This window comes from Periplaneta americana, chromosome 12 (assembly GCF_040183065.1).
Source record: "Periplaneta americana isolate PAMFEO1 chromosome 12, P.americana_PAMFEO1_priV1, whole genome shotgun sequence".
Classification (NCBI taxonomy): domain Eukaryota; kingdom Metazoa; phylum Arthropoda; class Insecta; order Blattodea; family Blattidae; genus Periplaneta; species Periplaneta americana.
The window spans coordinates 42,681,267-42,706,415 of NC_091128.1; the positions used below are offsets into that span (position 1 = coordinate 42,681,267).

At 36.1% G+C, this 25,149-nt stretch overlaps 1 protein-coding gene across 5 annotated transcripts in view; it reads left to right on the plus strand.

Moving 5' to 3' along the window:
• LOC138710345 (myelin expression factor 2-like) overlaps nt 1–25,149 on the plus strand; it is a 66,069-nt gene continuing 40,920 nt past the window's right edge. For all 5 annotated transcript variants that reach the window (XR_011335216.1, XM_069841164.1, XM_069841166.1 and 2 more), the window contains exons 1-3: nt 1–186; nt 18,368–18,651; nt 19,825–19,979. Coding sequence is in view for 4 of the 5 variants with exons in the window: in XM_069841164.1 (XP_069697265.1) it covers nt 134–186; nt 18,368–18,651; nt 19,825–19,979 (492 nt within the window). In the remaining variant the exon portion in view is untranslated. The remainder of the gene's footprint in view (nt 187–18,367; nt 18,652–19,824; nt 19,980–25,149) is intronic.

Genomic DNA, 25,149 nt, shown 5'->3' on the forward strand with positions numbered 1-25,149 from the left:
TTAGATAGGAAGCGTCTATGGATTTCTGAGAATTTTGAAGGGTACGATTCTAGCTCACTTGGTTTGGAGGTATTGGTGTGTTAATAGGAATATTTACTCGTGAGAGACTGTGTCCTGAAGATTGAACGTTACAATGATAAAAGCTGGTGAGGGGAATAGTACTTCTGAGACAAGAGCCAGAGAAAGGTAATGTTTTGTATATTGCAGCTTTTATATCTTAGTAAACTCTCTGAAATGGCGTCATTTTGTTGCGGTTGTAAGTCCTCAAATAAATGAATTGTATCTTTATAATCTGGAGGTGAATTGTAATACTTAGATTACTAATTTAAGCCCCAAAGTCAACGAAAATAATCTATGTTAATTATACATGTAATATTGCAGGATGTTTGTTTAATACAAATCTAAAATTTCGAATGAATCGTGAGCATGCGCATTTAAATTTTACAAATTGTACGTGGCCATAGCTACTGCCTTCATGCAATAATGTTATGTTAAAATTACTCTGTACGATACTGGAATATCAAAGTATTTCTAGAATTTATGAGTACAATTATAGGTGTCTACCGAGTTTTGTTTTTTTTTTTCGAACTAGGCCTACTATTTACAATACCGGTACGTACGTACATCTAAGAAGGAAAGACTATTTCTACATTCAGTTGTTTTCTTGTATGTCTTCATCCTTATGAATTCGTGTATCTACTTAATTATTTCAAATTAATTTTGTTATTGACTGCCTTCTGAAATGTATCCCAAATTTGGGCAGTGGTAAAGGGCTAAAGGGCTTTAGTCCCTCGTTCTTACCATGTACAGTATTTAGTTTTTCCTTGTGAGAGACTGCCTACTGGATCACATCTTCGAGTGTTCTGCATAGTTTGATACATTTTAGAACACGGATACCTGCCTTTTCTCCCTATTCCAAAATTCCAACCATGTGCACACAAAATAAATTATTGGCACTGATAAGTGCCTTTTCGTAAGCATGATGTTTGGTACAATGATAATTCCTTCAAAAGTTTCTAAATTATTATTCAAGGTAGAACATCCACCTGCCACTGAACGAATATTGTATTGTACACTTCTATCACTGCCAATGTGCGCTATAAACCAATTTTCAACACTTTTATCACAGCCACAAATTTTAATTTTTACTGCATTATATATATGGAATTATCACCGCATTAACACGTAATTAATGCGCAAAACACACACTTAACGAACTAAATGTAGTTATGAAGAATGGAGAGACAGTCGCCTGCCATCACGTCCCACTTCTTCCACTAGATGACTCCCGACACGACGTAGACCAAGGAGAGCAACGAAATGGTACTAAACGTGAGAAATGTTACTATAGGGGTGTAGTATTATGTGACAGGTTAAGTTAGATTAGATGTGTATTATGTGGCAGGTTAGATGTGTAGTATCATATAAGAGGTTTGATTAGGTGTGTAGTGTTATGCGAGAGGTGTTTACGACACTGAAAACCCCATTAATTTCTCCCACAAATTACGTCCTATTCAGGAAATATGGCGATGGTTTTCATTCACGCACGACGAATTTGGTATATAGGCTATTTAAGTAAGGTAATATTTGGGGTGGGGTGGGTGGCTATACAGCTCTCCCAGTGATCACATCAATTTACACTACTCCATACTATAACTCCTAGGTATTGACAATTTTCTCTAGTGGCTGTTTCATGAGTAACCTTCACCTCACCAAAATATGTAATTTTATTATATTCTAAACCTATTTCTGTTATATTAAAGATATTTTATGTTGTTTTTTGCCATAAAGAAAGATTGTGTTTGGATGAAATGCAGAAACACTAAGAAACTTAATTAGCTATGTTCGCTAAATTGAAATACCAACTTTGAATCAGCTGATGGACATTGGAGTAACTTGACAGTGAAATTGAGGATTTGCTCTGTATTCCACTCTGTTAATTTCTGGTAAGTTTTCTTTGGTCATTTTTCCGCTTAACTGGAGAATTTGGTATGGTAGCTTTGAACTGTGCCGTTATGGTTATGACCAAATTTAAGTAAATACACAATGTCGCCAACATAAGGACATGTTTCAAAATTACAATAACGCCATCTAAGGCAATGTACTGAAATAAAAAACAAATGACTTCGTCTATAAGGGGCCTTGGACAACAACAATCGAAAGCTATGAAACATCGGTAGCCTACAGAGAATGTTTCTGTGTTTGTATGAAGTAATATCGGAAGCTAAATGTCCTATTTTAATTATGTAATTACTTTATATTTATTTTTAACGGGTGCAGTGGAGTGCACGGGTATGGCTAGTTTTAAAATAAGCACCCGTGGCACACATGAACAAGTTTTCTTCTTGTTAAAACAAGTTGTTTATAATGAAAAATATTTCAGGAAAGTGAGGGTAAGTGCACAAATATGTGCTTGCATTAATATTTTGAAAGACCTCTATTTTATTTAGAAATTCTGTCATGGGTTTGCCAGTAATTTTCGCCACGGGTGTAACAAAATATATTGCCAGAAGTTATTAAAGATAATGTGAACTTCTTATAGTTGGCATGTAAGGAGAATATCTACGTACAAAATGAGATGTGTTTGCGATAATTTATTTTCACTTGTCTTAAATAATGAGTTGTGAAAATTCATCTGAAGACAAATGTTGAAGTTAAAATAGTTGAAGAAAAATTGGTGAAATCCAAGATCTAGTCGCTATTCTCCTGGACCAATTGGCCAACGATAACGCAATACAGTATATAACATCATGCAGGGTGCTAATACTTGAAAATGTGAATTAGACACCCTCACCACTCGCTCTTTTCATTCTCCCATTTACACTACTTCACTGGCCTCCTCTTTCTCACATATTTTCTTGTGCTTGTATATTTCACCATCTACCTACTTCATTCTAGAAACCACTTTATATTAAATTGAAATACACAACTTATCTTCGAATACGCCTAGATTCGATCCTAGGACTTTAGTGCAGTAAACCACCATCATAGTCGTTATGCTACGAATTCGTTGATGAAGAACTCCTTAAAAATTATACTTAGGCAAAATTAACATAAAATACTTTCAAATGCATTAAATATAAAACTCCATTATTATGTAATGAAACCGAATTCATTAGTTTGCTATTAACTTTCTGACATTAAAATCTAAAAATAGATCGCAAACTATTTAACTTGTATTATACAAAAAAGTAATATAAATATCCGAAAGATGGCGTTAGGCCTACTCCACTTATCCACTATCAATTGTCTTATTGTACGTAGCCTATATTAAATAGATTCACTCTTGACTACTCCCTTTAGTATTCTATTAATCTTACAATGGCTAGTGCATCAAATATACATGTACCTGACGCATCACAGAAGACCATAAACTTCCGCGAATTATGCAAAGCTATCGATACAGATAACGAAAGTAGTGTAAATTAGTGCACTGAACAATGATTAATTCCAGGTAAAACACCAAAAACTTGTACTAATTCTGGTGCTGCAGAAAATGTAATATGGCAAGCAAGATCGAAATACAAAAATTTCCCTAACTGCCTTAAATGTAAGCAGTGTAAAACAGAGTGCACAATAACAAACACGTGGTTCGAAAACAGTAAAATTAGCATCTTTCGAAGTTCAGCATTAGTTTACTTTTGGTTAATGGGTGCACAAAACAAGCTGATCAAATGTTCCTCGACTTCATAAACATTAAAAAAGCATACCCAGGCTATTTATAAACACCATTAACACCCAGAACTTTGACCAACACAGAACAACGCTGAGGTAAGTTAAATTGTCAAAATTTTATGAAAACAATTTTCCGTACTTGCAATATTGTGTGTAGATTTATGTGACGCCATATAAGCCTCTTATGTCATCCAACTTATTGATCGGGAAAACAGCGACTCCATCTTGGATCCTACCGAAAAATTGATTGTGGGCCTATGTTTCTAGATAGTGTCTTCTTCGTGTACTAAATTGGAGGAAAATCCGTTGTTTGTTTAGTCAACTGTCTGAAGACAGGTATGAACTTCACAAGTGATGCCAAGAAGGCACCACTTATGAGGCAACTAGACCAGGAGATGATGGGGTAGAGTGGCCAGTTCCTTTCCTCCTCCATTGCATACATAACTGACTAGTAATATATTACATTAGTCACACCTCGGATGCATACAAACAATTGAGTCATATTAGATGCAAATCCCAACATTTCCATCATTGTTAATTTTTCAGGAAGTGAAAAAAATGATTTACTAACAAACTATGTTACATAAAATGTCTAAACTGTACTAACGTTTAAGGACAGAACTAGCACCATAATTCGCGGGTGCTCGTGTAAAGGGGGTTAAGTATTAATTGGCTAAACTGGAATAAGTACAGATTTGAACTATCCACAATTACTTTTCTCTTGTGTTAAAGGGGTTAAGTTATTCTTCCATCTATGATGCAGTTACAGTGCTCCATAGTTTGACAAAGGGGTTTTGTTCAGTACCAAAGGAGAGAAGTTTACATACCTAGCAATTTGACTAAACCCCCTTTACACGAGCACCCGCGAATTATTCCTTTAAATGGCAAAAAAATGTTAGTTGTTTTCTATAAATATGACGAGATAGTATGGAAATGTCTGAGCTTGCTTTTGAATGATTAACTTAATTTTCTATAATATCCATTATAGCATTATTTTTCAGCTGCTACTAACAAAACTGCGTGAATCTGACACTAAATTTATTTATAATATGTATTTCATAGAATATTACTGAAAAACAAAATTAAAAAAATCAGTGACTGATCTAGCACTAATTCGACTTCAGAGTTGCCACTACTTTTTATAATTTTTTCTTTGCAAAATATGTTTTAAACTTATTTGAAAGTATTCACAGTTAGTTTATATTTTGTATATAGTATTATAAACATTTTTATTTAGAAAAAAGATATAAACTGCCACTGCACACAGTTCAAATCCTCAATACCTCCATTTCATTCTGTGCTTCACAGAGGCATTCTTCTCCACTAGTAATGACTGTGCTGCATTATAGCCACTCTCCTGTAGAACTCAGTCACTTTGTTCCTTTCTGAAATGACGCTTTAGTAATGAATCAATATCAGAACACTTTTCTTTTTTAACTGGCACACCTAAGGACAAAATTTCAAGTTTGACCTTGTCAACGTTATTACTGTTTTTGAAAACAATTGACTGTTTTTGCAAAACTTGCTAACTGCAAAATTTGCAAAATTGAGATTAACATAAGGCAGATCTCTACATGATGTTAAAGGCATCTTAGTAAAATTTGATTATTTTTCTTCATTGTAGTGTGTCAAAGTGTGATTGTTTTTCCAAAACTTGCTTTCTGCTATGTGAGAGTTACAGCAAAATTTTGATTACTACAGTGTTTTGTCTCTCCTGTAAAATTTAGTTTTTTTCAGTTAGCAAGTTTTGCAAAAACGGTCCTCAATTGCAAATCATTCACCAGAGCTGTAGAATGGTTCACCTCTGATTTAATGTATCAACTTTGTTCCAAGTTTGAATTTGGGAGGATGATAACATGACTCATTCCGGCCATGAATTTGGGATGATAACAGGACAGATTACAAGCACAAATACCACGTAAAAGATATCCCAAGGATTAATTTAGGTAGTGATCATAGACCGATTATAAGCAGATTTTCAGAATTCCATTTTCACGAGTCAGGATCATCCTGCTATTCTCGTTGAATTTGAAATGCCACTGTTCAGGACTTTTCATAAGTTTAGCATATTTTTTCCAGTCATATTGCTGTTCTCTACTGCGTTATGTTATTGTACCAAAGTGCTGGAATATATATTTATATTCTGGGACTAATAATTGTTTTTTTTTTTTTCTTTAAAATTTTTCGATTTGTCCGAAAACCCTATTAGAGGGAAGATTGCTATGGCCTGCTACAGAAAATACACTTTATTACTTTGTATTTTAAGTAAACTTGCGAATTGTAAATGAGGCATTAGAGCAAGTGAACAGCTGCATATAAGTTACTTGGGGTGTACTATAAGCTGCAACATGAGCTGCTCAAAACGAGAATAGCAATGGCAAGGAGGCATTTAATAGAAAAGGAGCATCTTCTGTGGACCTCTGGAGAAAGAACAGAGGAGACTAATGAAGTGCTTTGTATGGAGTGTAGCATTGTATGGGACAGAAAAATGGACATTACGATAAAGTGAAGAGAAGTGACTAGAAGCATTTGAAATGTGGATATGGACAGAGAAAATAAGAAATGAAGCTGTGTTGGAAAGAGTGGATGAAGAAAGAATGATGCTGAAACTGATTAGAAAGAAGAAAAGGAATTGGCTGTGTCAGTGTTTGAGAAGAAACTGCCTACTGAAGAATGTACTGGAAGGAATGGTAAACGGGAGATGAGTTTGGGGCTGAAGATGATGTCAGATGGTAGAAAACATTAAGATATATGGATCATATGAGAAGACAAAGAGGAAGGCAGAAAATAGTAAAGACTGGAGAATGCTGGGTTTGCAGTGAAAGATCTGCCCTTGGACAGAACACTATGAATGAATGATTGAATTTTAAGTAACACAATCACAATATCCAATTCGCCAGCAATGAAGTACAGCTGATATGTGGTAGCAAAAGCGGGAATCATGTGACTAATTCACATAAAGTATTGGTTAACAGAAATGTCAGGGATTGTATCTCACTGCTTTGAGGAAATGTTGGCGTTTGAATCTAAACTCTGCATTTGCAGTGTTCAAATGAATAGGAATTGTCACTGTTTGCTTATAAGTTATTAGTGAACATTTAATTTTCAAAGTGGAGAATTTTTTTGGATAAGTCTCATTTTCACTGAAAAGTGGAAATGTTGGAGTTTTTATCTATATGACTCAATTGTTCTTCCACTGACACATACTGTCAAGTGAGATGTACTGCCTGATAATAGAAGTACATATCAGTGAGAACCTTAATCAGATGGTGAAAATCCATTAAGATATGAAAAATAAGGGGAGATAGAGGCAAGATTAGAATAGCCTGGAAAAGAGAAAAACTGTTGAACAAACGCAAGTTTGAAGTCAAAAAAGGAGGAGGTTAGTGTTAGACAGAGGTTATGTATAGCAGGTAGGTCTAAACATAAACATGCAACACAAAAAAAAAAATTAGCACAGTTACTTGGGATCTTACAAATATCCCCAAACATTGGGCAAGGCAGTTAATAAAGCAAAGAAGTCACTTCCCAACAGTCAAAGAAAACGAACTGTCAGTGTTAAAAAATTGATTAAAGAACTGAACCATCCTGATGCCAAAAAATATTTAGTACGTTTTCAAAAGTTTCCAAAAGTTTGTCTACAGAAACAAAACATAACTGAGTTGAACTAGAGTTTTTCCTGGCATTGGATATGGAATAACTTCAGGAAGACTTATTTCATTGAAACTGAGTATTTTTGTAGCTATGACGTGAGTCAAGCTACTCCAGGGATTCATGATGTAAAATCTGTTAAGAAACCTATAACTGGAAAAAGAGAACAGATTCAGAAGCAGTTTAAATGTAAATTATGAAGTAATCCCAGAAATAACATAACTAATTGTACTCAATTTAACCCCTTTCCGCATTCAGGGACATACGGCACATACCGGTTTTATATTCATGTAATTTATAATATAAGCATATACTGTATTATTTCAAACTGCATACTGCAACAGATATGGCACATGGTCAAGAATTGGATTTGATCATATGTGACATCAGTTGAGAAAGAAAGAACTAAAGTTATTTGAATATTAAACCGGTGTGTGCAAGACTATCCCATGCGGTAAAGGGTTAAAGATTACACTTTTATGAACATGACATGTAAATGCACACCTTTCACACCAATTTAGGTCAATGACCGTCCTATGTTCATAAATCTACACTTTTGTTGAAATTTTTCACTTAACTTTCAGCTGAATATTTGTCCACTAAACTTCACTGAAAATTATGTTGATGCACAAAACTTAAATTCACACTAACAATAACTGAAACAAACACTCAGTATCTGGTGTGTTTCTGGCCCTAATTACAGCTGCCATTCTCTCAGGCATGGTCTCAATTAAGGTTATGATGTGTCTTGGTTGATATTGTCCCATTCCTTTTGAAGTGCCACCCACAGATCACCTAAGGTCTCCGGAACAGGATTATGGTCTCGGATATGTCTACCCAACCTATCCCAGAGATGTTCTATAGGGTTTAGGTTGGGACTCCGAGCTGGCCAGTTGAGACGAACAATCTCCAATGCATCAAGATACTGTGATACGCAGTGCTCTGCATGTGGATGAGCATTGTCATGAATGAATATGAAATCTCCAGTAAATGGAGCAAAGGGCACAGAGCCTCCACCGAATGGCGTCCTTGCAGACAATTTGCACTCTGCATACCGCTTTCCCTACCATCTGGGGATTTCAGGGAGAACCTAAACTCATCAGAGAACAGCACACTTCTGTACAGTCCTTTGGGCATGCTGACTAGCAAACTGAAGACAGTCGGCTTGGTGCTGTCTGGTCAGATCTGGTCCCGTAGCAGGTTGTTGTGATTGAAGACTTTGTTCTCCAAGGTGTTGTCGGACAGTCCTCTCGCTCACATAAATTCCCCGCACTTGTTGTAGCTTTTTCCTAGCTTCAACTGCTGTGTTATGGCAGTTTCTTAGAACCTGGCTGACGAGAAATCGGCCATCTCTGGCTGAAGTCTTTTTCTGCCAGATCCAGGTCTTCTGGAGTAACTCTGTTTTTTCCAGAACCGTTTCACAGCCTCTTGCACCGTGGTGTATGGGGTGTCTGTGGTAGCAGCGGCATAACCGAGGCTGCATCCGTTGTCGAGAGCGACAGCTCTGGCAACGTCTTGGGGTGACATAGGATTATCTGAGCTAAACTTACTGACGAAATGGCAATCAAACCATTTTCGACAGTTGTTATTCATTTTCAAAAAAGAAAGGAAGCAATAAAACCTCTTTAGTTGTTTATGATGACCTACCCCACATGTTCAGCACAGAAAGAAACGCACTCCTTCCTTGTTAGGTGATAAACTGAAGATTAATTGGTGTGAAAGGCGTGAATTTACATGTCAGAAGTTCACAAAAGTGTAATTTTTAAATTTAGTACGATAACAGTTATGTTATTTCTGAGATTACTTCATAATTTACATTGAAACTTGACTTTTATTTTCTTTTTTTTCAAGTGATCGGTTTTTTTTTTTTTTTTTTTTGCGGTCAGTGTATTTTCAAGAGTATTAAACATACAATTATGGGACTGGTAGCATTCAAAAAATTTTTATAACTTTTCAAGGTCATTCACTATAATTTTGATAAATGAATAGAAAACATGCGCTCATTAATTTTCCTTCAAAAAATTTATTTAATGTATCAACTTCGTTCTAAGTTTGAATTTGGGATGATAACAGGACATAATACAAGCACAAATACCACGTAAAAGTTATCCATAGTATTAATTTAGGTAGTGATCATACACCGATTACAGCAGAATTTAAGATTGGCCAGGTGGAGTAACGGTCAGTGCGTCTGGCTGCGAAACCAGGTGGCCCGGGTTCGAATCCCGGTCGGGGCAAGTTACCTGGTTGAGGTTTTTTCTGGGGTTTTCCCTCAACCCAATACAAGCAAATGCTGGGTAACTTTTGGTGCTGGACCCTGGACTCATTTCACCAGCATTATCACCTTCATATCATTCAGACGCTAAATAACCTAGATGTTGATACAGTGTCGTAAAATAACCCAATTAAAAAAAAAGATTGGTCAGTGATGGATTGAACCCCCGACCTCCAGGATGCGAGTCTAGTGTGTTACCACTGAGTCATCTCCCTTGGTTGCAGCATTATGTTCACATCTATGGTCATATCTCTGTTGTGGTTCTGTGGGTGTATAAGTTAACTATTGTTGAGATTCTGTTTCTGTTGTATGTTATAGATGGCTTGTGTTCATGTAACTGTTTTTAGATTTTGCTTCCATGTTTATGAAATTGGTGATTAGGGCAGTAACTTTGGAATCGGACATTTGCCTTTGTGGCTGAGAAAAGTCACGAAAAATCCCATTCAGATTGGCAAGCCACGAAGTTTAAACCTGGAACTTTCTGAATGCAAGTCTCAGATGTGACAGTCTGGGCCACCTAGCTCGACTACAGCAGTTTTAATTAATCATTTCTTATTGGAATTTATAAACTGGATTTTCTCGGAAGTGTTTTGTGGATGGACAGTGATTTGCACTCGTATATTTTGTGTATTTTTTAGTAGGTCCTCTCACTAACTCTTTGTAACCCATTTTTACATCTGAAATCGTTACAACAGAGTTTAACTTAAAAATTAAACACAATAAAATTCCGAAACTTAACCACATTAAAAACACGTCATGCTTAAGCAAGTAGGTGTACACTAAATATATGAATTTTTCTTGACCTTTGAGGAAAGTGAACAAAATATGCAATTCTGGGTTTCATTCCTTGTTGCCTAAATTTAAAGCTGAGCAATAAGTTCCTTTTGGAAACATTTTTCAAATCTTTCACTTCTTTATCAGTTTTATTCATCACAACCTGTAAACAGCAGTGGTGTACGGTGCTATTTCTCGATGGGGAACAGGTCAGAAACAACACTAAGAATAATAATAATAATAATAATAATAATAATAATAATAAATTAATAATAATAATAATAATAATAATAATCTGTATTATGATTTAGCAACATTACCAATTCCTTTTTTTTTACTTCATTTACAACTTAATCAGAAAAGAATATATTAATATAAAACAAATTAATGGTATTATATTATTGTAATTATTATTAGCCTAAATATATAATACCATTAACTAAAAATAAATAAACCTCAATTAAACCTACAATTTACCGCTTGACGAGCACCCAGTTAACCATTTCACAGAATTATACTAACTACTTTGAAAATGTCTTGTATAATATTTTGTTTTAGTTTTAAGTTATGTAAGGAGAAGAGAAGGTTTGCCATTCAAAATAACCGGGCTTTTCTCAGCAAAATTGATCGAACTAAACGCTTTCGACTTGAGCTGATCGATAACACAACACTCGTGGTTTGCATCAGGGCGCTTGCGCTTGGTCTCGTTGAAGTTAGAACAGGCAGCAGTCACCTGTTCTGTTGCCATTATTTTGTCAGATTTAACTCAGGCCGTGAATACATAAATCGTACGGATTTTTTAAGAACTATTGTATAATTTCACACACAATATTATGTCACACAAAAAAACTTTTCGAATTTAATTGTTTTCCGAATTATCACTACATAAATAAACTAGCTTGATGAAACAGTATAATCCACACTTCTCAATACTCCACGAGGGAAGCGGTAACTTCTACAGCTTCCAGCGATACTCGGGTAAGTTCGTGTCCGCTCAAGCCTGCTTCGGAGAAATATTGCTTGTGACTCCCACTCACATCATCACGCACAGCAGATGAGAAGGGCTCGAATCGTTTTCACTTCACTGCAATAAACCTGCTAACGACAGACGTTTTTGTTTTTCGAAAACTGCACGTAGGCCTATCCTTTAGAATGAAGTATATCTCACAATCTCAGTTAAGGGGGCAGGCAGGGCAGCCTGTTCCCTCTGTTCCATGGAGGAACTGCCACTGGTAAACAGTCCCGCGCCGTGGCATCGCGGTCTAAGGCATCCTGCCTAGGACTCGTGTTACGGAATGCGTGCTGGTTCGAGTTCTCATGAGGGAAGAAATTTTCTCATGAAATATTTCGGCCAGTGTATGGGACCGGTGCCCACCCAGCATCGTGATGCATTTGGGGAGCTACGATAGGTAGTGAAATCCAGTTGTGAATGCCAGCTATAATGGCTGGGGGGATCATCGTGCTAACCACATGATACTTCCATTCTGGTTGGATGATCGTCCACCTCTGCTTCGACATGTGGGCGAGAGGCCAGCAGCTGGCTGGTCAGTCTAGGTCCTTCACGGGCTGTAGCGCCACGGATTATCATTATTAACCTGTAAACAGCTGACTCTTACAGTAATGTTATTTATCTGTCGCTTGGTTCACTAGCAGTATTCATGCGGATGTCCGTCTGGCAGGAAAAATGGCAGTGTTTCCTTACTGTATTAATACTTATACTGTGCTAATAATCAGCATAACAGTGTTAACACAATTTCAAGCTCGAAACAACTTTTGGTTACCTTTGTACCATTACCTGAACAATTACAACTCTTTGTGATACTATTTAATTGTATATTTTCAAGCAATTTAGTCAGTCTCATCAACTCTGTGCTTTCCAACTAATTGCATACATGTTGTACTAAAATGTATAACTTTTGACCATGTGGTGGTCTCAAATTCAAATTTCAAACATAGTTAGGACAAAATATATTTAAAACAAAATCCAAAGGACGCATTTTCTATAATTAAAAGTCAAAAGTCATAATGGCTAACTTTGGTATTTGAAAAACTATAATATACCTCTGCAACCTATCATTAGAAAGAGTATGAAATCAGTTTTTTAATAGTTTTTAATCAAATCTTTACACTTATTAGTCCTAAGTTAGAGTAATTTTTACACTAAAACTTTACTACAGCATTGTGTCACAAGAACAGCTATTATCCTTGGTAATGAATGGGGTGAACTGAATGGTTAGTTGAAAACTTCAGATAATCTGTACATAAAAAAGATTTTTACAAAGTGCATAACTCTTACAGTTTCAACATTTTCTCTGTGGTCTTTTGTTTAACATGGGTTTTTAAGAGCCAAAAAACTCCTTGTGATGGTTGTCTAAAGAAAGATAAGAATAGTAGAGGTCTCTTGTGTAATGCTAGTCTCATTTTGATGAGAGGTGTGCCACAGATTCTCTTTTCCCAAACTTTTTTTTTTTTTTTTCGGTACTTAGAAAACACATTTTCTTTTGACACATGTGGAAGACATTTTTCATAGAAGTTACACAGTACAGCCACTCTAGCAGTAGGCCAAAGACTGAATGGTGCACTGGTTTGTAAATTCTGGGAGCCATTTCTTTGAAAGCAGGTAGTGACAATTTTAAAAGTTGCATAAAACACTTCCTCCTACAAGTAACTGTTTGTTCCATTGCTGGCAGTGGTGGCATTCCTACTACATACTGCATAATGATAAAGCATTGTAATAACCCTCTCTAAAAAAATACATTGGATAATCCACGGATTAGATAATAGGATGATGGATAATCAGGGTTCTACTGTAAAATGTTAAAAATGTACACGAGTACATATCTCCATGTGGCTAATGATCAGACAAAATTTCATTAAAATTTGAAATGATCAGATTGTAGGTTGTGTTGATTTACAGAATAGCCCACTGGTACTGCTTATGTGGGCCGCGTGCAGCCCTCAGACATATATTGCAGCTCTTGAACTAATACTAAAAATATAAAAACAATATAATTATTACAGTATTAAAACACATTAAAAATCATGTTCAGACCATGTTTCAGGACGTGTAGTCCTATCTTCAGTGGTCGTACATCACCGTACATCAGCTGATTAGTTGTGACCACTGAAGATAGCACCACACGTCCTGAAACATGTATGGTCCAAACATGATTTTTAATGTTTGTTCTAATACTGTGATAATTATATTTTTATATTTTAATCAATTGAATGAAAACACTGTCGAATGAAGACTAGGCTTTAACATGTCGTTACAAGCATATCTAACATTAATACTACTACTATTACTATTCTTTTTCTGAGAATAATGTTTTAATTTCTGTAATAAAGTTCAACTAGAGAAAACATTAGTTACCCTGCATCATTATTGCTAGTGAAGATTTTCTATGACTATACATACTTGTTTTCTTTAAAAAGGTAGTGCCATGTGCTTAAGTCTTGATATAATAATGGGTTATACATGTTTTTATCTTAATGGACATTACAGTGGTGTGCATTCAAATTTTTACAACAAGTATCCAAAATCTTCTCAATCAAAGATAAAAAAAAAAAGGAAAATGTTAAAAATATCTGTAATATCTTAACAGAAAGTAATGTATTCTACATACTGTACATAAACACGAATATGTAACAAATGCATCTTTCGCATAGCAGAAATTAACCCATTTACAGATAAGATTATTAAGAAGTACCTTCTAGCTGTACAGGATCAATCTTCTTAATGTATCCAGCTGTTTGCTGACAACATAAAATCCACTGTAGTCTATTCAGTTGTTTTTCACGAGAAATGAGAGGTATTTTGATCGGTGTTCATTATAGATGCCTGTTGCTAGTAGCCAGAGTTGGGGTGTAGTCAGTGGCGGCTTGTGAACTTGTGGATTGGGAGAGCTGCAGTAGATTTCGGTACATACAAATTTCACTTCTTGATACCATTACTAATAAGTATAGGACAAAAATAAATGCACTACATATCGAAAAATCAAAACTTCCTGACTTAGTTGGGAGATGTCTGTGGGACCATTTGCTAATCCCTAAGAAAAACTAATACCATCGATTTCAGTCTGAATTTCAGATCGGCAGACACTCAACTTACAATCTACCAATTCATTCTGAATTGTCTTAGAATAACCTTAAACAGTGGCATGTTCCAAATGATTTTTGAGAGGCTCGTTTAGATTACTCACGAACTGTAGCAACCCACGAAATACACCAGGGTTCTTCAAATTGTTTTTTCATCATGTCCCCTAAGGGGAAGTTCATATTGACCACAAAATTTGATATAATCAATATATTTTTTAAATAATTTCACGATTTTTTCGCACTTCTTGATTATGTTTGAGAATGTTTGTTCTGTTAGTTTTACTTAATTGGACAGCAGTATGAGTTGCGTAACATAGCCAATGAAACAACATTTTTCAGGTGAGACTGCGAAGATTCGTGCATTTTGCTTTTTAGGGGCAAATGTCCTAAATCTGTCGCATCACTCCTAGTCCATGCAGCATCACCACCGAAGAGGAGGCAAGGAAAACAAAATACAGATTTTTTTTTGTTCACATCCACGTAATCACAAATGCTTAGCGTAAATTTCATTGTTATACTTCCTTACATATATGCACTATTTCGGCTGGATGAAGCTTAAGTAAGATTTAAGTTGGTAACTGACAACCCTTTAATTTCACTTCATTACATCAATATTCTCCGCAAGGGAAAGTTTAGAAAAATAAAATATTCTGTAATTCACACATACTCTTGCTTGCAAATTTTCACTGGTTAAGTTGCAGTATTACGACGTCACACCAAAGCAACACTCAGATATACTGATGGTCAACAATTTTCTAAAACTGGAAAAGAAGTCTCTTTCGTATTTTACGTGCTATATCAAAAGGATTCTACTCTCCAATCATTTTGAGTTAAGGCAAATATTAGGTTCTGCTGGAGGCTGATTATATACGTAATAATAAGGCAAAAGAGAATATTAATTTCGTTATATTAACTCGATAAGATTCCACAACAAGTATGTGAAAAGAAAATAAAAATGTTGTCATTAAGTTTCAAGGGAATAGAGAATCCATTTGACGCAGCATTACAATAGTGGTGTGGGAGGAGAGGAAAGATCCCTTGTAGCCTGGCTCTGCAAGCCACTGCAGCGAGATAGGGGTTTTAAACAGCGGCAGTTTCCCTCTGCTTCCCTCCACCTCTCTACCCCCTGACCATGCAAGACACACTCTCTATGAGCTGACCACCCTGCAGATCCCAGGATGACTTTGAATGCAGTGTCAATTCCAATTCAGTCGACGTGCAAAAAGTTTATGCATAAGGTAATAGTATATATTCCCGGCCAGATGAAATATAAAGGAATTTACCAATAAAAGCTGTAACAATTCTTCTACAAATTAAAATAAATATTATTTTCCTATCAAAGCAGGGAGTGCTGCAGCTCTTATGGACGAGCCGCCCCTGGGTGTAGTCAATATATACTGCAGGTCTGTGTCTTCTGCAACGGGTACGGATGATTTTAATGTACTTCTTTTGTGGTTTATGGATGGACAGTATAGAAGAATGCGTTCCAGATCTTCATCATGATTATTATGCCACAGACAAGTAGGATTATCAGAAATGTGAAATCGGTGTAGGTACAATTGAGTGACAATGTGACCTGTTCTGGCTCTTGTTAAAAAATGTTTGAACATATCTGGGGAAGTTTTTGTACATTTTCAGGTTATTTGGTTTCTTTTGTACAGACTAACTGATGTAAGTTCAATAATGAAACTACAAGATTTAACAATTTTAATGATGAAACAGCATTGTCTCAAAAAACTATTGATTCCAGAACTTCAGAAATTACTGATATCATCATAACTGCAGCAAAACAGTGTATTCCCACTATCAAATAACAATCTTGTAGACCTATGAACATCTGGTGGAATAATGATTTAACTTACATGAGAGAACAGCAGCAATCTGCTCGCCAACAATGGATGAAAACGAGGACAGTTGATGACAAAATAAAATATAATAAAGCAAGGGCAAATCTCAGAAGAAGTATTCTTGAAGCCAAAAGAAGCTGGCAGCGATTTGTTGGGGCTTTAAATCCAAATACTCCGCCTACAACTGTATGGAAAAGATTTAAAGCCATAGAAGAAAAGAGTTACGAACACGTCACGCACCTCAAAGATAGTAATCAAATAATAATAGCAGAAAATGCTAAAAAGGCAGAACTCTTAACTTCACACTATGCTCAAAGACTGACTAATATTCATCATGGCCTAAATATATGAATAAAGAACAACAATATCTTACAAGTAATTTTCAATTCATTTTTCATCATAATGATATAACAGACAATGCTTTTTCTAGCTGTATGACACACTTCATTTTCTAAATTTCCAAATTCAAAACAGAATATAGGTGAAATAAAACAAATCAACCTTCTCGTATTGATGTGATTTTGCAGAAAAGTATTAGTCCTCCCTTCAACAAATACCAGTAATATTTGTGTTCTGTTACTTTTACATTGAAATAATAATAATTTAATAATTAAAAATTGTTAAGTTTCAATACTGTGAACTGCGTTGTGGCTCTTGGCAAATTATTATTTCTCACTTTTGGCTGTTCTCTGAATTCTAATAGCCCTATAGTGGGATCAAAGATCCATCAAATATTTTATGTAAACTCTTGCAAAATTACATAAAGCATCTACAGCAAGACGCAGTAGTTATTCTGTGCATAACTCGACCATGGAGTGATGATGTCTTAGGACCAAAGAACTTCACCGAACAATCTAGTGTCTATAGGGCTGCATCTAATTTGACCATATATTTCCATGAAATTGTATACAGAGGAGAGCATAAGGTTGCACTGACCACCCTCTGTCTCAGTGGCGGCTGAAGGCCATTCTATCAAGTGGAGCACAACCTTAATGATAACCGTGAAAATTAAAAACATATAAAACCAATTTATGTGCACTAACCGTTATAATTTTTGTAGATGAGCTCCATTTTTCGGTTCTTTCTCCGAATAAAAACCTCTAAACTCTATATTTGAAGTTCGGAATAGAATGTACCATCTTTCTCTCAATTGAGAGCACTGCTACGCCCAGAGGAAAGTTAAATGGAATTCTAAGTGTAATTCACAGAAATGTGCTGATTCTCACTCGTTCGTACTCGCAGATCACGCAACTGCCTGCCTTCTTACTACTGCAGCACTAGACTTGGGGAAACTTAGTTGAAAACTGTAGTGTGCACTGAAGGCGGCAAAATACCCGCCTTGATTCTCTATTGTTAGTGACGAAGCTTTTTGAGAACTGCCAACTTCATGTATTGTAATGTAAACTTTCGTTTTCGGATACGATAGAAGCATAAAAGTTTACAGGGAGCATTAAAAACATAACTGTGACAATTGAATATATATACATACATACACATACACACGTGATTTATACAATGAGTCGAGCTTCTAAATTAATAAACTTACATTTAACGTTTTTCATGTTAAGTTTAGCTGTAAAATGTCGTCTGCTATACAGCAAGTATCAACACCCCTAAAAATGGCACGCATCTAATTGGACTGTTCCTAAACTAAAGAGACTTGGTGGGCACGGCAAATACAGTGCCCAAAACACACGGTCTGAGGCAAAGAGCTCCGCCTTCCTACAACTCACACCCCCATCTCGTCCATTGCTGGGCATGAGAAGAGAGAGCCCATTTTATTACCTGTTCAGAAAACTTGGGTTTTGTAGACTACTACAGATTCTGAAAACATTAGTAGCAATGAAACTGTGAAACTCTTTAAGTTGTTATTTCATAATGCAATTAAACTGTATTATAATATAGTAATAATACGGTAATAAAAATCACTGGGAGGGCACGTGCCCATGTGCCCCTTAATAAAAGCCGCCCCTGCTCTGTCTTGAAGAATATGTTTGATAAAGTGTCTGTCATTTATTAATATTAATTTTTATCCTTTATTTTGCAGATCACCGTTAAATCCTGATGACAGAAATGATGAAGACTCTAATCTAAGCAGTGGGAAAGAGAGGGGCAGAGAAAGGGACCGTGACCGATCACGTAGAGGAGATCGGCCCAGTCGATTTGGCCCCAGGAATTCAAGCCAGAGCAGAGAACGTGATCGTGATCGTGATCGTGACCGTGAGCGTGATCGTGGAGGAAAGAAGAGTGCATCAGAAAGACGAATTTTCGTTTCAAACATTGCTTACGAGTATCGTTGGCAGGAGCTCAAGGACCTCTTCAGAACAGAAGGTTGAGTTTTATATATTGCAAAATAATCATAAGAGTACGGTATATTAACAAATTAGTGTTCATTTATTAGCCTTCAGAATTGGTCATGAGTCCTTTGTATGGTTTCTTCACCTAATCAACTTCCGTGCCATGGGTTAACAACACATGCCATTGAGTAATGCAAAATCAAACAATTTAAGATATTCCTTTATCAAATCAACCTACCAGCTAATATTGAAGATGTCCCATGATGGTGCTAAATTTTATTTTTGCAGTGTAGATCCAGAAACATCCAATGCTTCAGAGCTTGATACTGGCTGTATCAGATGTCAAAAAAAAAAAAAAAAAAACTAAAAAAAAAAGGAGTCTGTTTTCTGGATCTATTATACTGTACATCAAAAAAATCTTACAGAATTGAAGACTAAATCCTACTTGATGTTCCCATTATTAAATTTAAATGTTGACATTATTATTATTATTATTATTATTATTATTATTATTATTATTATTATTATTATTATTATCGTCATCATCATCATCCCCCCCCTCTGTAACAGAGTGTCGTGTGTGCATTTAAGTAGTGTTCTTAAAACGATTGTAAGATTTTATCTCCTCTTTTCATTAGAGCTTCTCTTTTATATGACCATGAAATGTTTCTTTCATCCTCTATCTCTATATCTATCTCTACCATTCTGCACATGTTAACTGTGAAAAAAAATGCCTTCATATAAGAACATAACTAACCTTCTGACCAAATGTAAAGATGTTCTACTTTATCTCTAATAGATTCTTCTAGAAGAATTGAAAGATGATAGAATATTATGCCTTATTGGATATATGAGACACTGTTACTGACATTCCTTTTCACTCGACTTAGTTCATGGAGGTCTCAGGTTTTTAGCTGCTCAGAACAACATGAGCCATGTACACTTAATCAACATAGCATAGTTGTCTGCGTTAGTTATGGTAAGTTAAATATTGGTATTAAAAATTGCCATAGGTAAAACAATAAGCCTAAGACTGGGGTGTATCCTGAGAAATGACTGGTTTGATATGGAGAAAAACAAAGCTAAATATTACATGTGCCCAGACAGTCAAAATATTGTAGCTATGAAGAAGACTACATACGAACTAAGTCACGTGAAAAGCATTGTAGTTACGTCACTCTCTCAAACCCCCTTTTTTTTTTTACAGTTGGAGAAGTTGCATACGTGGAGTTGTTCCATGATGAAAATGATAAACCTCGAGGGTGCGGAATAGTAGAATTTGAAAATGCTGATTCAGTGAAGAAAGCCGTAGAGAAAATGCACCGTTATGATTTGAATGGAAGAAAACTTGTTGTGAAAGAGGTGAGCACTAGTGTAATCCAGTATGAAATTGTGTACGGTAAAAATGTTGTTCAAATATCTAGACTTTGACAACAAAGACATTAGTCTCCTTGCACTCCAATATTTTTTAGGTATGTAATCTTCTTTTTGTAGGGCTCTTCATTTTCTTAAATGTTCTGATTTTCATGGTAATTGAGGAACAATTCCTGGATTAGATAACGTAAAAAAGAAATTATGTATTGCTAATTCAGGCAATATTTATGGACTTTCAATTAGCATATGACTCTGTTTGAAGAAATAAATTATTATTAAAACTCCAGAAATTAGGTATCTCCAGCAATATGTTAAAATGGATATCAGAATTCCTTAGTCAAAGATTCATTGCTATTAAATTCAATAACTCACTTTCTAGTTACAAACATATCGAGGTCTACTCCAGGACGCTGTCCTCAGCACAACTCTATTCAATATTTATATAAATGACTTACCGTCCCTATTAGAGGAATCAAACATGAAAACAGCACTATTGGCAGATGATATAGTTTTGTGGAATTCTGAATCTCACAGACATAGAGACAAAATTCAAAATTCTGCTCTTAAGCTCTAAATCAACTACATGAATGGAATACATCAAATTTGATGATCCTCAATTTAAGCAAAAGTAACTGTCAAATATTTTCACTTGGTAAAAAAAAAAAGAATTCAGTATCCAGTACAATGGCCAACACCTTCCTAGGACTTATCTTGGAATTATTTTCTACAGTAAGTTAGCATGGAGCAACCATTTGAAATATATTTCTGAAAAAGCTCGTAAAAGATTCTCTCTTCTGAAAAGACTAGTAGGAAAGAAATGAGGATGCTCTAGAAATACTTTGAACACTACATACAAAATGTTTGTACAGCCAGTGCTGACATACTGCAAAGAAATTTTAATTACTTCGCCTTTCATAAACGAAATAGAATATCTTAGCATGTAGGCTTTCATGGCAGTGTCTAATTGAAACGGAGCTTCTGGGCAAAGTTGTTTGGTCTACTGGTGAAGATATTCCTAGATGTTTCGTCTACTACTGCGGCAGACATCTTCAGTGGTGAGGTATCCTAAAATAGAATATGTTCAAAACTAAGCTCTCAGGCTCATTACTGGTGGAATCAAAACAACTCCAATAGATTCTATGAAATTCCTCACTAATATTAATAGCATCAAAATGTCAATAGAAGAAAAAGCACTAATTCAGTATGAAAAACTTATCAGGTTACCAGGAAACAGTTGGCATTCATACAGTCCTATTTGTAGATTAAAAACTCAGTTTCATATCCATGTTCAAGAATTAAAAGAGAAAATCAACATCCCGAATTTAAAAGAAAATTTACGAATTAAACCAAACACTTCAACTCTCTTTAATATAGAGTATAATCTAAATTTAACACAAGAAATACTGAAATCAGAAGTAAACACTGAAATAATGAAACAATTGTCTTTAGAGGCATTTAATATTAGGTACCCTTCACAAAACTGGCTTCATTTATACACTGACGGATCCTAGATTTCCAGGGAACAGGGTGAAGGTGCAGGTGTTACGTGCTGTCTCTTCTCATTTTATAGATCTCTTGGATATGGAACAAAAAGTTTTGATGGAGAAATCATTGCAATAAGTGAAAGTCTCTGAAATCGTCTATGCCTTGCTTACTTTCAAGGAACCCGGAGGTTCATTGCTGCCCTCACATAAGCCCGCCATTGATCCCTATCCTGAGCAAGATTAATCCAATCTCTACCATCATATCCCACCTCCCTCAAATCAATTTTAATATTATCTTCCCATCTATGTCTTGGCCTCCCCAAAGGTCTTTTTCCCTCTGGCCTCCCAACTAACACTCTATATGCATTTCTGGATTTGCTCATATGTGCTACATGCCCTGCTCATCTCAAATGTCTATGGGATTTAATGTTACTAATTATGTCAGGTGAAAAATCTTATTGTTAGGTTTCTTAACAAGCTGTTTTTTACGGTGATGGGTTGTTAGCACTTCACCCAATCCCCAAGCTGGAGGACCAATGTTCTATGCAACATCAATAGATTTAAAAATGCAGTTGTATTGTCAGACTCCAAAGCAGCTATTTTATCAATAGTCTCTAGAGACACACCTTCATCTCAAACAGTAGAAATAACTGAAATGCTCTCGCAATAACACTCGATAAAATAATTGTATTCAAATGGATACCATCCCATTGTGGAATCCTGGGAAACGAGAATGCAGATGCTTTAGCAAAGAAGGGCAGCACTGCTACTTACAGACCTGTTACTAAATCTACGTATTACTCTGTGAAGAGATTTATTAAATCTACATACTTAGACTTCAACAAACACAATTTGATAACACAATCTCAAGGGGAAAAATGGAACTCTCTGCATCATAATCCACAGTTAATTCCCAATTTACCATGCAAATCGTCTGTAGCTGCATTTAGATTGGCAACAGGCCATGATTGTTTGGCCAAACACCTGCATAGAATTGGAATATATTGGTCCACTAACTGCCCATTGTGCAACTCAAACCAAGAAATGAATTCGGAACACCTCAAAATCTGTGCCTCAGTGGCTGACCATGAAAAATATTGAATTGCAAGAGGTCAAATGACTTTGTCAAACATCTGGCATTAGAAAACAACAACAACATTTCTACATTGACAGGCAGTAGTAACTTTTGTAGTTAAACTAGGTGAAATTCTAATATTATCAGAGATATTCTGTTGTAGGGACATTCTTAATACTTCAAACTCTGCTGTGACTATTAAAAATTATTTTAATAAATGGTTACTGTACGTACTTGAGGTGAAACCCAGGTAAGACTATTGTATTTTTAAGTGAAAAAAATGCTGAGTGCAATATCGTGGGATGCAGATGTAATGCTGTTGACTCTATATAGTAAATTAGTGCATGTAAAAGAGCCTTTTGTTGATAGACAAAATTGTATGCCAAAATTCTTCATTTAATACTCTATTCCAAACTCTAAGTAGCAGATGTTGACTATAATTATAGTGAAGTTATCCAATGGGAGATTGGGAATGTGACTGTTCAGAATACACTGATCCAGTCTCTTATGTGTAATAGTAACTGCCAGTGTACATGTACGAGAATTGAAAATGAGACTAGCTAGGATGAAGTTGGCTGTGAAGAACCAGGGGTAGATATTGGAAATTCAAACGAACTGTCCTTCAGAAATGTTTGTAATTTGAGTGCTCAGGAAATAATATTTAAACAGAAAGTTGTTACTCTAATATGATTATTGGTAAGTTCATAACACAAAAAAAAGGGGGTATTTCTGCATTGTATTGAAGTGGCATCTGGTAGCTGAAGTTTATTGGAGCTTAAATTACTGATGTGTACCAGGTTGTCTGGTTTAGGTTATTTCATATTTCAGAAAGTTTGATGTCCTTGAGCATGGCTTCTATGCTGGCGGCAGTAAAACTGATAGGTTTATAAAGATGGAACTGTTGATATTTTTCTCCACTGTCTACTGCAAATGCTACCTGTGTTCAAAAAGTATCGAACCTTTTGTTGGCAAAGATGCATTTATTCATATAGACTGTACTTCGAAGTAGTTCCCTTGGTAATGCACACACTTCTCCCAGTGATCCCACCTTTGTTGCAAACACTTCTGGAGTGATGTGCAGCTGGGCTGTTGCATTCTGCATAATAGCTTCTCTTGATTCAAATCGGGTCCCTTTCAGTGGCATTTTCAACTTAGGAATAGCCAAAAATCAGACAGACCCATATCAGGAGAGTAAGGAGCCTGACAAACCACGGAAATGCTGTGTTTAGCAAAGAAACTCTGAATCAGATGTGAAGAATGGGTGGGTGTGTTATGATGATGGAGCTGTCAACTTGCCTCTGCCCACATGTCTGGTCGCTTGCATCACACGGCATGACAAAAGTGACAAAGGACCACCTGGTAGTACTACTTGGTAATGGTTGTGCCGCCTTGTGTGTACTCCACGGGAGTCAAAGAAATCTGTCAGCATGACCTTCACATTGCTGTGGACCTGCTGTGATTATTTTGGCCTCAGGAATGATGGGTATTTCACTTTGAGGTCTGTATCTTTGTTTCTGGGTCGTACCCATAAACCCATGACTCATCACCAGTGATCTCGGTGTTCAGGAAGTTGGGGTCACTGTTTGTGTTGTCCAGCATGTCCCGTGCGATTTCCAGAGTTGTTTCTGCTCCATTGTTAGCAGCTTTGACACGAATTTTGCGGACACACTCTTCAATCCTAAATCCTCAGTCAAAATTGAATGTACCGATCCATTGCTTATCCCCACCTCGTTCTCGGACTGTGATACGACGATCCTGCATGACCAATGTCAGCACTTGGTTAGTAACATTGTCGTTCTGTCTTGTTCATGGCCTACTGGAGACAGTTCGCCATCCACTGATGTGCGGCCATCTTTGAAGCGGTTATATAGTAGTCTCAATCATATGAGCCCAGGAGCTTTCCTTTGTAAGCGACAGTGAAACACTTTTCACTGTTGACCACCTTCTTACTAATTATAAAAAAGCTTGGAGCCAATTGTTTTGTGACATGTTGTTACCGTACTTTATACTAACAATTAAATGAGATGAAACATACCTTTACTCGTCATCATCACTGTCTCCCACATGAATCTCATATCTCTCCAGGGTATTTTCTGTGTCGTGATTTATGTACTTGTTCTCAAATTTGTATGTTGGACGCAGGAGGAGCCTTTTTCTGTATTTTTTTTTTAACATACTCATGCGCATTACAAACAAACTTTTGGCTTTGTTCATTTAAAGTTTCTGTCTGTTTCCTTTGGGAAACTGGAATCACTAGTGCTAGGTTGAGGGTTACTTTGTTCATTTTCAAAAGAAGGGATTTGGTTTGTTTCCCAAGGCCTTCACATATTGTTGAAACTATTAACTACACACTATCAAATAGAACCAGAAAAATAACTCTACAGAAACATCCAACTAAAACACGTGCTCACTGAAGAAGAATGCACTGATTAGCAACAGTGATTATTCTGGCCATAAATTATAATCCACAGCTGCAATACAGTGTCATTGACATTGTTGTCGGCTCTTTATACCTCACAGCCTTCCGCTTTCTTTGATAGCGTCTGGGCTCGAATGCGTCTGTACCACTCCTTTATCCATGAGATGCTCATAGCATCAT